The 15,559-nt window shown below is 42.6% G+C and overlaps 1 protein-coding gene across 4 annotated transcripts; it reads right to left on the bottom strand.

Moving 5' to 3' along the window:
* Positions 1 to 76: 76 nt before the first annotated feature.
* marf1 (meiosis regulator and mRNA stability factor 1) lies at positions 77 to 15,500 on the bottom strand. Of its 4 annotated transcripts, none has more exons than XM_084570295.1 (27): positions 15,359 to 15,500; positions 14,593 to 14,803; positions 12,933 to 13,820; positions 12,620 to 12,782; positions 12,281 to 12,495; positions 11,678 to 11,795; positions 11,417 to 11,589; positions 10,573 to 10,704; positions 9,520 to 9,674; positions 9,071 to 9,232; positions 8,780 to 8,966; positions 8,501 to 8,679; positions 8,289 to 8,369; positions 7,905 to 8,141; positions 7,675 to 7,794; positions 7,396 to 7,574; positions 7,047 to 7,267; positions 6,809 to 6,951; positions 6,479 to 6,612; positions 6,098 to 6,300; positions 5,691 to 5,918; positions 5,252 to 5,494; positions 4,922 to 5,164; positions 4,339 to 4,399; positions 4,069 to 4,173; positions 3,724 to 3,885; positions 77 to 3,583 (listed from the first exon to the last, which is right to left on the bottom strand). In XM_084570295.1, the coding sequence occupies exons 2-27, from the start codon at positions 14,746 to 14,748 to the stop codon at positions 3,378 to 3,380; spliced, it is 5,094 nt and encodes a 1,697-aa protein (XP_084426421.1). In that variant the 5' UTR covers positions 14,749 to 14,803; positions 15,359 to 15,500; the 3' UTR covers positions 77 to 3,377. The 4 variants fall into 4 exon arrangements, with proteins under 4 accessions (XP_084426421.1, XP_084426420.1, XP_084426418.1 ...); XM_084570294.1 differs by having other exon boundaries at positions 9,071 to 9,229; positions 10,573 to 11,091; XM_084570292.1 differs by having other exon boundaries at positions 10,573 to 11,091.
* Positions 15,501 to 15,559: the final 59 nt, after the last annotated feature.

Below are 15,559 nucleotides of genomic sequence, written 5' to 3' on the forward strand. Positions count from 1 at the left end.
TTTATGCGCTAAAGAGAGCGAGCTTTCAAAACAGCACCACAAACTGTAGGTTAATCACAATATCAGATTACGGATCATCGTCGATGTTTCTTAAAATACACGGATAAATTCAGCGGGAAGGTAGAGGTGGTAGTTTGACATTCCACTTAAATCTGTCAGTTTAAGTTTATTTAGTGTCATTAATATTAAACAAAAACATGGCCCACACTTTTTCACAGCACTGTAGCTAAAGTGCCAGCTGGCATTCAGCCTCATGTGACTCACTCCTGTGATGATTTTAATGCCTGTATATTCCAACTCTTAAACCATGCTTGCTCATTCCATCACGTCTCCACTATCAGCTACCGGGAAGTATTGACTGCAGTGGTAAGACGTCATTTACGGTTATTATGGATATTTCCAACACAGACAACTTGCATCCTCTGAATTTAGTCTTGTGTTTTTATGATGAACACCAGGAAATGAATGCAACTCTCTTGTAAATGCCTCTAATAGACGGTGTATGTCTGAGTGTATTTAGGACTTTAGTGACTCCTGTCAAGCAAAGTGTTGCTCTTTGTCACTTCTGATATCTTAGCATTCTGTAGTTGTAGTGAAATTATGAAGGTCCTAACGTTGAATATTGAACAAATATGCAGAAAATAAGCTGAACCTACCTGTACATATATGTTTAAATAAAGAGCATCTTTCAGGAACGTGCAGTCTTTTTATAAAATTATTTCAATCTACTATAAAAACACACGAAAGGAGGGAGAATTGATGCTTGTGAAATTTATTCATGGAAATCTTCTTGGTCCCTTCAACAATGTTTGACTGTTACATAGACTTCTGCTGCAGACAGGCAGTAAAACAGTACGACAAGGGGCAGGTTAATGTACAGAGGACACATCAGTGAGTCACATCTTGAGCAGGTACACAAATTAATTGCAAGGACTCTGTTGAACAAACAAAGTTCCTTAAATTCTGCTGAGGAACGAAAGTGCAATGTGAAAAATGAACAAGACAAGGCCTGGTACAGAGGCAAAAAAAAAGGAAATAAAGTTTTAACCCCTTCATACTCACACATGCATTTCAAGAACCAAAACTATGCAGATGTGCATAGGTACAATAGCTTCTCACTGACGTAACCAGCAGACGAGAACAAAATAAAATCTGAGTTAGTTGTCGCTGGAGTCATCTCAGAGGAGTTGCTCAAATACATTTAATCAAATTTAATTTAAATTTAAATTTCTTGTCAGCATTTTTAGCCTTTTCATATCATTACCATTACTAAACAATTATTCTGAACCGATAATTCCTTCATCAAAATGGTTTCCAGTCGGTAAAACATTGCGGGGGAGATCAGTCGTAACAGCCCTAATTAAAAACACTGATTTGTGTCAGACATTTTGGTGAGGTGGTAGGTGGAATCTTTTCACACCAGGTCATTATCAAGTCTGACAAAGAAAATCATGTTATGATACTTTTAACGCTGAATAAATAGGTTGAAAGTGCAAACAAACAAATGGGCCTTTTCTCTGAACACAACACCAAACTTTTGACTTCAGCAGCACCCGGGTCGCGCCAAACTTAACAGGCAGCCGACATCATTTGGTGGCGATTTAGAAGCCAGCAGCCGAGTAAACACTTGAGACAAAGGAAAGTTGAGAAACCAACGCACATTAGTAAGTTAAAACTACTTAAGGTGAGAGGAATGGGGAGGTATGATGGCACTTTCTTTCAGCACCGTGGCAAATACAAGCCATTGTAAAAGCCCGGCAGATTCCAGAGAGCCGATGAAGGTCCTCTGTCTACGTCAGTCTGTCCAGGGGGCTTCTCACAGCCCCCGCGCTGCTCCACAAACTTTTCCTCCATCACCTCCATCCCATCTCTTCCCCATAAAAACTCACAATTGGCCGTCATTAAAAATCAAAAACTCCAGAGTGCTAGCTGCTCTCCGTCAAACTCTTCCACTCAGACAGTGACACCCCCACTGATACAGTGCCTACCAGCAGCAAGGTTAACTCAACAAACCTTGAGCACTTTCACGGCAACTGCAAGGGAGACGCCAACTCCGAGACCCATCAACAACGGTGGAAATAAAGGCCGATCTTAAAGAATGTCTTGCTTTCTGTTCCCGTCTGCTCCTCCTGGGATTACACCATGCATAAACTCTGTTATGCACATCACACACATTTCACACCACCTAATCCAGTGTAAACCACACACAGACAAAACACAACTAAAACAACAAACACGGGCTGCTGGCTGAAGACAAAAGTGTATGTCAGCTTCTGCTGCTGAAGCACAAACACGACCACCCATTTCCTTTCAGGCCTTTATCAGTGGCCTTGGAGAGACAAGCCAAGGTCTCTGCTATGAATGAAGTCAAAATACTACTATAAAATTTCCTGAGAGTATCGATTGTTGCAATTATTGATCTAAAACTTTCATCTGTTCAAAAAGCTTCCATTAAAAGAAAACACTATGAACAGGTAAGACTGTTTCTCTTCAGGCCCATCATTGAACTGCCACTCAATACACTACACATTGAGGTCAAATTCTTCAAGGAAAGAAGAGGAGACGGAACTGAAAATACTATCCTTAGACTACTTAACAACAGAGACAAAATAGACAAAAGAGTGCATCTCAAAGAGAAGCTTCCACTTTAGAAATCTGAAAGACTGAAACAGGCATTTAGCAGTTAGTTTGGTTGACATATCTGGGGTTACCTACAAAGAAAAATCCCCCAAACAGTTGAAATTAGTTAAAAAAATTAGTTTATGATTTAAATGAAGTGTTCTGTCTCTGGGGAAGGAAGTAATTTTGAAGGTTTCTCAGTGTGCTTCAATAACAAAATGTTTCCAACAACCTTCAGTTATGTCAGTTTTCTTAACTGGGAGAGTGGGTAACTATATTTCTTGGATTTAATACAGAAAACCAAGCTTCTCATTCCTAGCATTCCTCCCACTGGTGACTAATACTCTGTATGCAGTGACAACTAACTCAGTTTCATTTTAAGCCAGCGAGTTCGGCCCGAAACTAAAGATGCACATTCACAGAAACATAAATGAACTGCCCTCAGGATTAAATCAAACATAATTTACAGTAGATGAATTTGGCAAATCAAAATATTGCAGAAAATCTGCAAGAATTAAATCACAGCTTAGTAAACATCAACCGAAGACCGAACAAAGACAACAAAGAAGAAATATGGCTGATGAGTGATGAAGAACAAAGCAGAAGAACGCAACAGCCTGTTGAAAAGTAGAGGGGACAACACTAATGCTCTTCTGGGGTCATTTTGTGTAGCCGGTCAACTATTCTGTTTAGAGTTACACTATATGTGAACCAGTATTGTGTGTGCGACACAGACTGGGTGGTTATGTATGAGAGGATCAGAGGCCTACTGCAAAGGAGAAGTTGGCAGCCAGTTTGATTTTGCTGCGTGTGGCTCTTTTGCTGGGACTGTCCATGGACTGAGGGGTCTTCGTGTCAGGGGGTGGAGGTGGAGGTCCGGTGACTGCAGATTCATCTGAGCAGGCAGGCTGCTTGGGTGGATCAGATGTGATGTCGGCAGCTGCCAGAACGGGTTCATCACCCTCTGAAATCACACAAACACAGATTTAGACCATTACATCTAGACTACAACTGTAAAGAAAATCTATTAAACTTGCAAAACTACTAGAACCATGAACCTTAAACTGATAGATTTTCTATGCAATACAAACACATGAAACTGACCTGTTGGTGGCTGAGTTCCCTCTTCAAAGTGAATCAGGTCTGTCTGCTGGAGGCCAACAGGATCAGGGTGGAGCTGAGGAGATGGGAGGCAGGATGGTACAGGACCACACAGCAGGTCCACTGGGGACGTCAGACACAACAGCTCTGACTCTGTCTCAATACCTGACGAGTAAAAAAAACAAAGCCACCTAAAAAGACTGACTGGAACATTTCTTGTGCCGTCTATTTTATTCAAGCATAATATCATATTTCAGACGTCATATAACACCAGAAAGAAGGATTCATTTTCATCCTTCATTGTAACATAAATCTTGAGCAGTTCATATAAACAAATGTGTGACCTACCTGGACTCTGTGTTCCAGATGTAGCAATACTAACTGGACTGTCTCTTGGACTCTCCATGTTCTCTCCTGGCTGAGGGCTGTTCGGGGCTGAACAACTTGCTCTTGCTGAAGAGGGAAAAAAAAATAAGAAAAAAATAAAAAAATTTAAAAAAAAACAAAAAAAAACACACCGTATTACAACCTCCACACATTGTAAAGTCTCCATCTCATCAGATCAATTCTCTACTCTCCCCATGGAGCATTCATTCTTTCATATCTAGTCACCCTCACCTTTCATATCGTTCTTCAAAACGATAATCCTCTTGTGACCGTGTCCTTTGATCCAGACCACCTGATGATGAGCCCAAAACAATCAGAAACAAAATGGTGGGAATTTAAAAAAAAAAAAATAAAATAAACGGCAAAGATGGCATCAAGGTACAGACACACCAAACTGACAACAAAGATCTACTGGCAACAAAGGCAGACTGTGATTTTGCCTCTTGAGCCTGTATGCAGGCCAAAATTTTGCACTTGAACACACCACAAGGAAAACCAAAGGCCAGCTGGTATATACGTTCTGTGCCTGTGTTATAGGAAACTAGAACGCTTGTGGAAAACCAGAAGAGCTACCGTTAGCTGGGAGGCTACATTTATTCAACGTTCAGATTAGATAAAGAGATGTAAAACACTCAGTTAAAAAGCTGCCGATAGGAGTTTGACAAGTGCCAGTGGAGTGGGACACAATGGAAAAACTAGGCTCACAGATGTTGACTAATGGCCCAACACTGGGAAAGGTTTCACACTTCTTTCTTCTCTGTGGACAGTCAACATGTTAAGTACTAGAGGAGGAACAACTGAAATAAATTTCCACCTGTGGAATGGCGCTGAGCAGCTCATCAGTGCTGGTGTATCCATACGACCGCGGTTCAAGGCTGCAGCCTGTAAATTTGTTGTAAGCCCCCTGGAACTCAGTCAGGAAGATCTGGTTGTAATGGTAGGTGTGGAGCAGCGCACGTACGTTACGAGCGAACTGGTAAAGCCTGGTCAGCCTCACCCATTCCTCCCCATGACTACTGGAAGGGTTGCTTTCTTCATCACCTTCTTCATGGTACAACTGAGGAAAATGAAAGATCAAGCACATTTAGTTCTGCCTGTTAAAGTAAAACTAGAGAAGTTTCCATTGATAACCTAAGATACTCACTTCCACAAGGTATGGAAGGCTCTTCAGTAACTCGCTGAGGGAGAGAAAACCGTATTCACATGGGTTCAGCAAGGCTCCTTGAACAGTCAGGTAATGTTGGCCCAGCTCTGCCACCTTCAGACCCTTGATGACTTGCTCCTCCTGCTCCTGGGACATGAGCAAAGCCAGTAGCTGGGAGGTCAGCGAGCGCAGAGATTTCCTGTTGATCAACTGCACTTCCCGACCCTCGGAGCCATCCACCACCTTGAAAATGGAAAGAAAGCAGCCGTTTGTTTACCCTAGTGCCTGCACATTACAGGAATAAACCTGCAAGATGTGCTGCCATGCACACTGGACAACATAAAGGATCAGTGTTAAAACTTTTGAATAAGATTTATAGGCATTACGTAAAATTTTATGAAGCAGTGAGAAAAAGAAAAAAGAAAAACAGTTTTCTCACCTTGACAACATGGCAGAGTTTGGTGAGCAGAGCAGGCAGAGAGCTTGCATCGTAGTCTTGCAGGCGTAGACCATAACCAAAGGTCTTGCTGTACTCAGTGAGCAGCTGGCTGACAGGAAGACTGGAGTTTTTCTGAGCCCTGAGCAGCTTGACCAGCTGAGCTGCTAGAGCCTTGATACGCTCAACCTCAGTTAGAGTTAGTACTTTCTCCTCACCACACTCCAACACCTGATGAAGGTATGGGACCATTAAACACCAAACAGACAAAAAACAAGAATATACTTTGATACACCTATCTAAACATACTTTTACATCTCTACTTTCCTTTGAAAGTGCCAGTAAAAATCTGTTTAATCCTCTTTATAGTGGTACATACAAACACAAAGCACACAGTGTGCCTTACTCACCATCAAAACATCAGGGATTGCCTCAAAGAGCTCCATGAGCTTGGTGAATCCATAGTAGCTGAGCTTACACTGACGACCGAAGTGATGGTGGTAGGTGGGTATGAACTTACTGAAGGGCATTCGACAATGAGGCTGGTGACGAAGTAGGTCCACCACTTCCTTCCCAAACTGTTTAGTGCGCTCCACTTCCTCAACAGTGCGTTCTGTCACACAAGAACAAACTCGGTGTACAAATACATAAGTGATTACTTGACTACTAAACTACAGCAGTAGCTAATCAAGTAAAACACTTATTTTAAATGAAAATTTTAAAGTGCATTTGAAGGCAATTATAGATTCTGCAGTTAACAGAGTTTAATTACAACCCCCTCCAACACTAACCTCTCTTAGGAAGAGAGATGACCGTGTCTGTAGCCTGGTGTGTGATAGTAATGGTGGTGTCAGGGATCTCGGTCAGAAGGTCCATCAAGTCACATATGCCATAGTCAATGACTCTCCAGTCTCTGGAGAAGCACCTGATATAAAAAATAAAATAATAAATTACAAACATCCACAAGACTGCTCATCCATCCTCATGCATTTGTGACAGGAATTCACAGATAAACCCATGAGAAAAACACTAGCATTTACAGGGATAAAGTTAAAAAACTTTTACAAATCTCAAGTGCAATGTGAAGAAGTCATCTACAGCTCCAAGAAATGTTTACTAACCAATGGTATGCCTGCATGAAGTCCTTGATTGACACTTGTTTGCTGGCTTGAAATTTAAGCAGTTTAAGCAGGTCTTGGGTGAAGCGTTTCACTTGAGCACGATGGGTTAGAGTCAGTAAACGCTTGGTACCCACACCCAAGATCTGTAGGGGGAAAAAAAACAAAATACAAAGTATGAATAATGCAATCAGGCAAACAAAGATAACTTGTTAACATGGATGATCCTCTCTGCTGGTACCTGCAGGACATGAGGTACAGCCTCTAGAAGCTCCAGTAGCTTAGAGAAGCCATAGTCAGACACGCGGCACTGCTTTGCAAAGTGATGGTGATATGAGGGTATGAATTTACTGATTGGCATGATGCAAGATGGCTGACTCTTTAGCAGGTCAATAATCTCTCGGCTAAACTGAATGAGTTGTGGGTTGCCAACCGGACTTTTGCAGCGCTGAATCCATGGCTCTACATAAAAACAAAACAAAAAACCTTTTAGATGTTTGAAAAACTACCCAACTGGTAAACACAGCACCAAGTAGGTAGGGCACTAATGAAAAGCATTTGATCTCAAGTAATCTCCAGTACAATCCCACCAGAGTTTGGTGCAGGTGGTTTGTTGTGGGTCCACTTGATGACTTTGAAACCGTTCTGAGCCGTGACTATAGTGATACTGGGAACACAGGTGATGAGGTGCTCCAGAGGAACACCACCCTCTAGTGTCTCATTGCCAATGTGCAGAGGGCTGAATTTTGCTGCGTAGCAATCTGGAAAACTAAATGGAAAATAAACTACATTAGTGACTTTGTAATGTCTGAAAATATACTCCATTTCACATGAAAAACTTGTGGGTTAATCAATAACTTGGTTGATACCTGAGCAGTGGAAGAGTGCCCTCATGTGACTGCAACAGACTGTGAACCTCAGAAGCTAGGGTGCTCAGAGACATCACAACAAATGGGATTTTGTAAGAGTCTGGGTCAAAGTCAGCCTCACTTAAAAGAAAAAAAAAAGAAACATATCACACAGTTATTGATGGTCAAAGGGGACAGCATCTGCCAATTTAACTGTGTATATTTTACACAAGTGTCCAACTATTGAATACCTGAAGTCCTGTTGTGCATAGTGTTGTCTGCAGACAGGTTCATGGTACTCCAGCTCCTCAAAGACAACAGGGCTTCCACTTGCCGAGGAGCCCTCCTGGGACTGAGAAGATCCCAATGAACTCTGACGTATTTGGCTGTTGGGGAGAAGGCACACAAGCCTTGAACCTCCCTGTTCCCGCACTGCAACCAAGTCTGGCAGCCTGTATAGGTCACCAACCACAAGCTTACGGGAATACCTGGAGAATGAAAGAAAATTGCGTGAGACTGGCAAAAACTGTTTCATAATGCATGTCTTATGGTTTAACAATCACTATGCTTCAAGTACAAAACATGTATGAGTTAAACTGTTCACATTTGAAAGCCATGACTTGACAGTTACTGACTTCTTCTCATAGATTTCAGTGAACTTGAATAGAGGAAGGCAATTTGCAGGAGCATCCTGAAGAATGCAGATGATCTCAGTGCTGCAAAAAGACAAAGGTGAAATTTGGTACCAAAGTCCTAACAGTCAGAGAAAGTACAAATAACATCATAATTTCAAACTATGACCAATATATTTACAATCCCCAAATGTGACTCAAAATGGACACTGTACCTGAGTGAGGCAAGAGATTTGCTGCTGCCACCGGTGATCAAAGACACCTGAATGCGTTTGCCTCCGATCTTATAACGGTGCAGGCCACTGACAGCACTGATGGCTTGCTGCAGAGACAACATCTGAATTGTGGCCTTCAGCTGATAGTCAGTGTGGGGGCTGAGCTCCACAGCTTTCACCTAGACAAAATAAGTTATACCACAAGGAGATGTTTGGAAGATACAGGCATATGTGATCGCTGTATGATCTGTATTAAAATGTCACTAAAGCAAGGCTTACCCGTCCGTATCGGGAGAAGGTGTCATGCAGTGTTTGCTGCAGGTCCTTGCGAGACATTCTGTAGTCCAGATTGGCCACCTGGACTTCTGCTCCCTCAGAGAAAGGCTCAGGAGGACCTTCAGGACAAGGGCTACGAGGGGTAGCAAGCAGAGGCGAGGAGCGGCTGGACATGCACGGGGATGCACTCCTTTTGACGAAGAAGGGAAAGACAGTTTGAAAATGCAATTAACATAATCCGGCATTACATGTAATATAATGCAAAAAAGGCATGGCTGTATGCAGCATCAGCACCTGGAGGACCAGGAGCCTTGAGTCATGACGAGCGGACTGAAGCTTCTGTGCAGGTTCAACTTGCTAAAGGCAGAGGGTGTGCTAATCTGGAACTCCGCTGAGCTCCGGTCCTCTTGGTCTAGTGGTGACTCAGTCACACTTCGAGGATTGGAGCCATCTCTTCTATGCAGAAAGATGGAAGAAGGAAGGAGGAAGAAAGAAAGGAGGAAAAAAAAAAAAAAAAAAAAAAAAAAAAAAAGGATCAACATGCATGAAAAGAAATTCTAAAATGTATTTTATTTTGTTGGCAAGTATGTTAATGTTGCTTGAACAACAATTACGCACTCTTAATTAGCTAAATATCAGACAACAGGATAGGGTAGCACTTACAAAAACAAACAAAAAAACATTATTATTATTGTTAAGAGTTTTTAGCAAATTATATTCTTGTCCCCTTTCCCCATGTGTACCTCCTCCTGTACATGGATTCTCCAATGAGGAGAGGCTTGGGTAGCTGCTCCAGTGCTGCCATATCACCATTGCTGTGGGGAGATGAGGAAGCAGCTCGTCCTTTCTCCAGGTGGGGGAAACCCATTCTGGGCTTGCCCTCCAAACTACCCAGCTCCTGGATCAAGCAGAGGACATAATGTCAATACTGCAGATAGTGACAAGATTGATACTCTTCGCGTCTTTGTGTTCATGCAAGTGTGTAGAGGTGTTGGGATGATCAGGCGATTAGATAGATTTGTTAGGGCAGACAAAAGCTCAAAAGAAAAAGTCAGACAAAAGGCGCGGACGGGCGTTCAAAGATTTAACTGAGGATGCATGTTTAAAATAAAGTAGCAGACTAGAAAAAGAACACAGATTTATTTTGTTGATCTGAGGTCAATGGCTCATACTGACTTGTGAAATGAATGCATTTTATTACACACACACAATTTAATTGTTAGTCAATTTGGACCTCTCTGATAACCAATTAATATTTTTAACAACTTAACCACCAAGTTGTTAAAAAATATTTTTTTATTATTTTAGTGCCAAATGTGACAAAGTTTATATTCAATTTTACTCAAGTCTTCTATAAGAGAAAGTCAGTCACCAGAACTCATGGTTTTATCATAGTGGGAAAACAGCATGAGCCAAATTCAACCACAAAATAATTAGAGGCATGGAGAAGACACAAAACAAAGCACAAACTACTCACAACAACAAAGTATTTCAGCACTGAAATACTGGGCAAAACACAGACATTTTTTTTTAGCAATGGTATGCTCTAATTCCTGCATTGTAATGATGACTGACCAATCAGCATGCAGGACAACAAATGAAGCACTAGAAACAAATATCACATGTTAGCAAAAGCAGACAAATGATGGCAAGCAAGCAGTACAAGCTGTTAGTCAAAGCAGCAATTAAAAGGTCATTGCGGGGGAGGAGAAGCTACAGTGATTCACAAAGCAGCCCAGATAAGGATAGAGGGCAATGGAGTTTGAGGGAAAGCAGGCACTGACGAGTCTGCTGACCTGATGGGGCTTGGCTGTAGCACCACCGGGAGGCCCACTGCACCCCCTCCTGGGGCTGTAGGGCCTTTCAGGCACTGGGCCAGGGGTGTGGCATGGGCGGGTGGCTCGCCGTGGCCTCCTGGGTGACCTGGGCTTCTCCAGGGGTAGAAAAGAGAAGGAGGGTATGGATGGGGGAGGGGCGAACATTGAGTCCAGGGTTTGACAGGTCTGGGGCAGAGTCAGAGGCAAGTGATGGGGCTGAGACTCAATCTCAGGCTCAGGACTTGCACTGTATCTGGGCCGTGGGGAGAACGAAAGGCTGATTCGGCGGCCAAATACATCCTCATTTTCCATTCGCTTGCGGGCACGTGCAGCTGCCTCTGGGCTGCCAAAGCGGAGGACTGCAGTGCCCTGGGACATGCCCAGCACCTTGCCACCACAGTTGTCTGACAGGCGGCGGAGCCTGAGCTTCACAGCATTCCGTAGGCTCTTGTCACAGTTGAGAGGGAGGTTGTGCACATAGAGGTGGTTGAAACTGGGCTGATAGAGGGGAGGAAGAGACACCGCGCCTGTCTGGTTTGTATGACTTACACTTAAATTGAAGCAGTTGTATTTGTTTTAATTGAAAAACAAGTTGGAGAATGGATGACAGTGGTATAGATTAATACAATTTTTATGATCCCCAAAGAAAAAAGCGCAAATAAATAATTATGAGGATGACCAAATTCACATTCCCACTGTCTCACTCTTTGCCCTCTTGGTTAAATCCACAATCTGGTTACTTCTGCCAGCACCTACTTACCTCATTAAACACAGAAGATCAAACAAGTATTTCAAACCCTAGTGTAGCATTCGAGAGGCCTACCTGCGCTTTGACAAGCATACGTGGTGGCAGATCAGCGGTGATCTCCTCAAAGGCCACATGGTGGTGGGCATGCTGAAGAAGGGCTGAAGATGTATGGTTGCCATGGACCAGGATTACTTGGAAACCATGGCGATGACGCAGGTCACTCAACTCACTTGCAAAATTCACATCAGCTGTTAATGAAAAAAATTACACTTGTCATCACATGTATTTACGGTACCACGGCTGCAGTGGTTCACAGTTCAGGTGAGATGAACTCACAGGATACTAGGACAACAGTTGCAGGTGCAGAGTGGGTCTCAGCAAACCGCCTCAGACTCTGGCGAAGCTTGTCGTCTGCAGCATTCTTGGCTGTGGCATTGATATGTGCAACAGTAACCTGTTGGAGCACAGTTAGAATTTACAACAAATCACAATTATTCCCTTTCAAAGGGAATGTGAATTACTACACTTTTATATAACTTTATGAATGTTACACCAGTGTCTGGGGGTGTTTAAACTAGGGCTGTCAGTAGAATATACCTTAAAGGGAGCGAAGGTTTTAATACTCTTATAAACACTGGAGTGGACATATATGACACATCATCAACTCCACTGTACCTTTCTGAAACTTTAAATACAGTTTCCAATTTATAGAAAGTTATGAGTATGCCACATGTAATCTAGGTTTGTTATTCAAAGTAAATAAGCAATATCTTATTAGCAGAGGTATTCAAAATTTAGCACACGCGTTTTAGCACACCACAGGACAATCTCCTACAATCTACCCATTATTGTAGACGGTGACTTACAGTAATTACTGCAAGTAACACCAGGGAATATTTTCCAGAATCTAGATTTAATCATCATTATGGTTGCAGATACCTGGCAGTTGTTGAGCTCTTGGATGACAGCTTTACTCTCTTTGCTGATATCACAAACACAAATGAATTCTGCCTCGCGGTGGCCTTGGAAGAAACGGCTGCGAATACGCTGGACCACAGCGCCAGCAGAACGTCCACTGGGCACACTGCAGTTCTCAATGTCCCAAAAGACACCTACTGGAGGGATGTTTTCAGGCCCACTAGTCTCTGGAGAACCTAGCAAAACATAAATTAAAATCAGTATGACATGAATTTGTATTTCATTGTGGTTGCCATTGTGTAAATTCTACTTAACAGTATGCATGCAGGAAATCAACAATCCATTGTAAGATCCACTAACCATACTTCTGACCAGTCTTGCCAAGGCTGGTTGATGGCATGATCATCATACCATCAGAGGAGGTGCCACAGCCATTGCAAATGGGGATAGGTATAGGAGCACTCTGAGGAATAGGAATATTGGGCCACGCCATGTCTGACTCTGAAGACAGACCATTCATTGGCTGCAAATACGCAAAATATAAATGATTGTCAGTTAAAATAAAACAGAGAGCAAGGCCAAAAATGCAGCTTCTATATATGTTCATTTACCTACATCTTCATGACACACATATACAAAGAAAGCCACAGTGATTGAAGAGAACTATACCAACCTTTAACAAGCACTCCTGGCAGTAGTGAGGCCCCTTTACACAAACAGTGCGTTCTACATTGAGGTGCACAGGATTAGAGCAGAAGTGTGCTGAGGTGGTTGTAGTAGTAATGGTGGTGGTGGTTGGGTGACCACCGAATATACTTCTCTGGGAGCTTCCAGTTGATGGGCTGCAGTCGACACCACAGCTGTAAAAGCCAGAAGAGGCCACGCAAGTGCCATGCAAGGGAGCAGGTAGAGAAACAGAGGGGAGAGAGGAAGCCAGGGGTGCTGAAGGGGGAAACAGACGAGGCTGACTGCATGGAAGAGAAACAGCTGGGTAGGTGCGGTGAATCCCCGAGCAGCAGGCGAGGTAGGGGAGTGATGAAAGAGGCTGAGAGGTAGCAACAGAAGAGGGAAGCCGAGTTTTGTAAGCAAGACTGAGCAAGGGATCAAAAACTTCACTTCCACTGCCACAACTGTCATGTTTATACTGATGAACAGATGAGGCTACGGAGCAAGGCCCAGACCTGCTGGTGGTGCTGCTGCTACTGATGGGCGCTCCCAGAGACTCCGTGGACATATAAAGCGAAACAATGCCAGCAAGGTTGCTAGTGCCACCAACAACACCTCTGCCACCTAATACCCCATAGCCATCTGTGCTACAATAGTCACAGCGGGTGCAAATGCTTACTTTGGGGTTGGCCCCTTCTAGCTGTTGCTGTGACGGTAGCTGTTGTTGGAGGGAATCTTGTGTAAGCTGAGGGGGAGGAGGGAGCAAGCAGGGAGGAGGCAAAGGGAGAGGGGCACGAGAGAAGGGTTGGGATAGCTGAGAGGAGGAGGTATGTTGCGGAGGAGGAGGGACATCTTTCAATTCCAGCACAGCCTTTCTGTTGTCCATGTAATTGTTCTGGAAAAATTAAAATGGGCAATTAATCACTTCAAGTTTGATCTGTGGATTATTTTGTTGGTTTGTAAAGTTCAAAAGAGACATTAAATGTCCCCTTAAAGCTTCTGTGGTTTATCATCAGATATCACAAATTCTGTAGACAAGAGACAAAATACTACCACAGTGAACCTGTTAGATACAAAGATTTAGGCAGTAGATGCTTGTTGGTTATTTGGTGAAACCAAATTACTGTACTGTCCCATTACTGTCACTTTAACAGTGGTTTCTGATAACGTATCTCTTATATCAGTTGTTTTTACACTGCAACTGTGTAGTTCTAATAAAATAGTTTTTGATATAATGTAGTGAAAAGAAAACACAACTGTTCAGAAACTTAAGATTAAATAAAAATCAGATTTTGCTGGCACTGTACTATAACAGCTTCCCTTCATGAATGGACTGAAGTTCAGCTGATGTTGTAACAGCATCAGAAAGGTGATGATTCAACTCCTCGATTGTTTTGGAGGATGTAGTCTGTGGTGCTGTTAAACTGGAATTAAACAAACACTAAGGTGTATCTGTTATTTAGTCCAGCCCACTGAAATGGGGTCATCAAAACGTGTGTGGTATAGCACAATTAAATTCAATAGTACTCTCTCAGTTATTTTAAATGAATGCTGGATATTATAACCTTTCAAGATTTAGTTGAGGACTGTTATACTAGAATGCATTTCTTCTCGCAAGTGTACCTAATAAACTGGAAAGTGAGTGTTTTATATAGACAAATACTCACTTCTCTATCGGTCTGATGAGGGGAGGTTGCCTCATTGGTGGAGAAACAATCTTTGAGTTTCCATAGCAGAGTTGAGGCCTCTGTTTTGGGGTGACTGAACCATGGGAAGGGTCTTGAGCTGCATATGGGTCTCTCCTTTCCCAGTCCTTCCATCATACAAACCACAGGGATCTCTCACCATGCTTTCATCGTTCCTCTCTCTCATGCTTTCCTACAGAGGAAACGAAAGTTAAAAAAAAAGTTTGCTGATGCCAAGTAGTTCGCAATAAAACAGGACCCCCGAGTATGTTTAAACTTCTTACGGATTCATTTATTATGACGCGGTTCAAGTGGTTAAAATTTTTTTTATGTTTCAATAGTTGAATTCAGCGTGTACAAAATTCACCATTATTATTGTTTTTCTTAAGCCAATATCAGTTGTGCTTTCCCAAAGCGAACCAGATAAACTAAGCGACCTGACGCTAACGTTAGCTACAAGCTAGCTAACGTTATTTTACGGTCAGCCGTTGTTTATATGGTAACTGGCTTGTTAAGCTAACTAGCTACACTGCTACCTGAAATGAGACATTTAACGTTGCCTTAAAGGGTTAAGCCTGTTATTGTTTACCAGTAGCTATCTAGGCTAACAATAGGCACTGTTAGTTAGCTTGTTTGACAAACATACACATAGCTCCCCTAACATTTCGTTCATTATCTTTGCGGTAACGTCTATATTATCCGGCAACGGCGAAGAAATCCCGAAACAGCTGGTTAATTCGCTAACTACCTGAGAAGATCTCGTCTCTCACATCTTCCTCCAAGGATCTTTCCTCTCTATCTATCTCCCTAGAAACGCGCACCTTTTTGTAACCACCTTCTGCCAGAAAACAGGCACAGCTGTCGCAAATGTTGCGTAAGCGTGATTGGAACGTAAAGGCTGGAAGTGGTGCTATTTACGGCAAAATATATTTCTTTGGTTGCAGTCCAA

Source organism: Chelon labrosus (assembly GCF_963514085.1).
Source record: "Chelon labrosus genome assembly, chromosome: 2".
In the NCBI taxonomy this organism is placed as follows: Eukaryota; Metazoa; Chordata; class Actinopteri; order Mugiliformes; family Mugilidae; genus Chelon; species Chelon labrosus.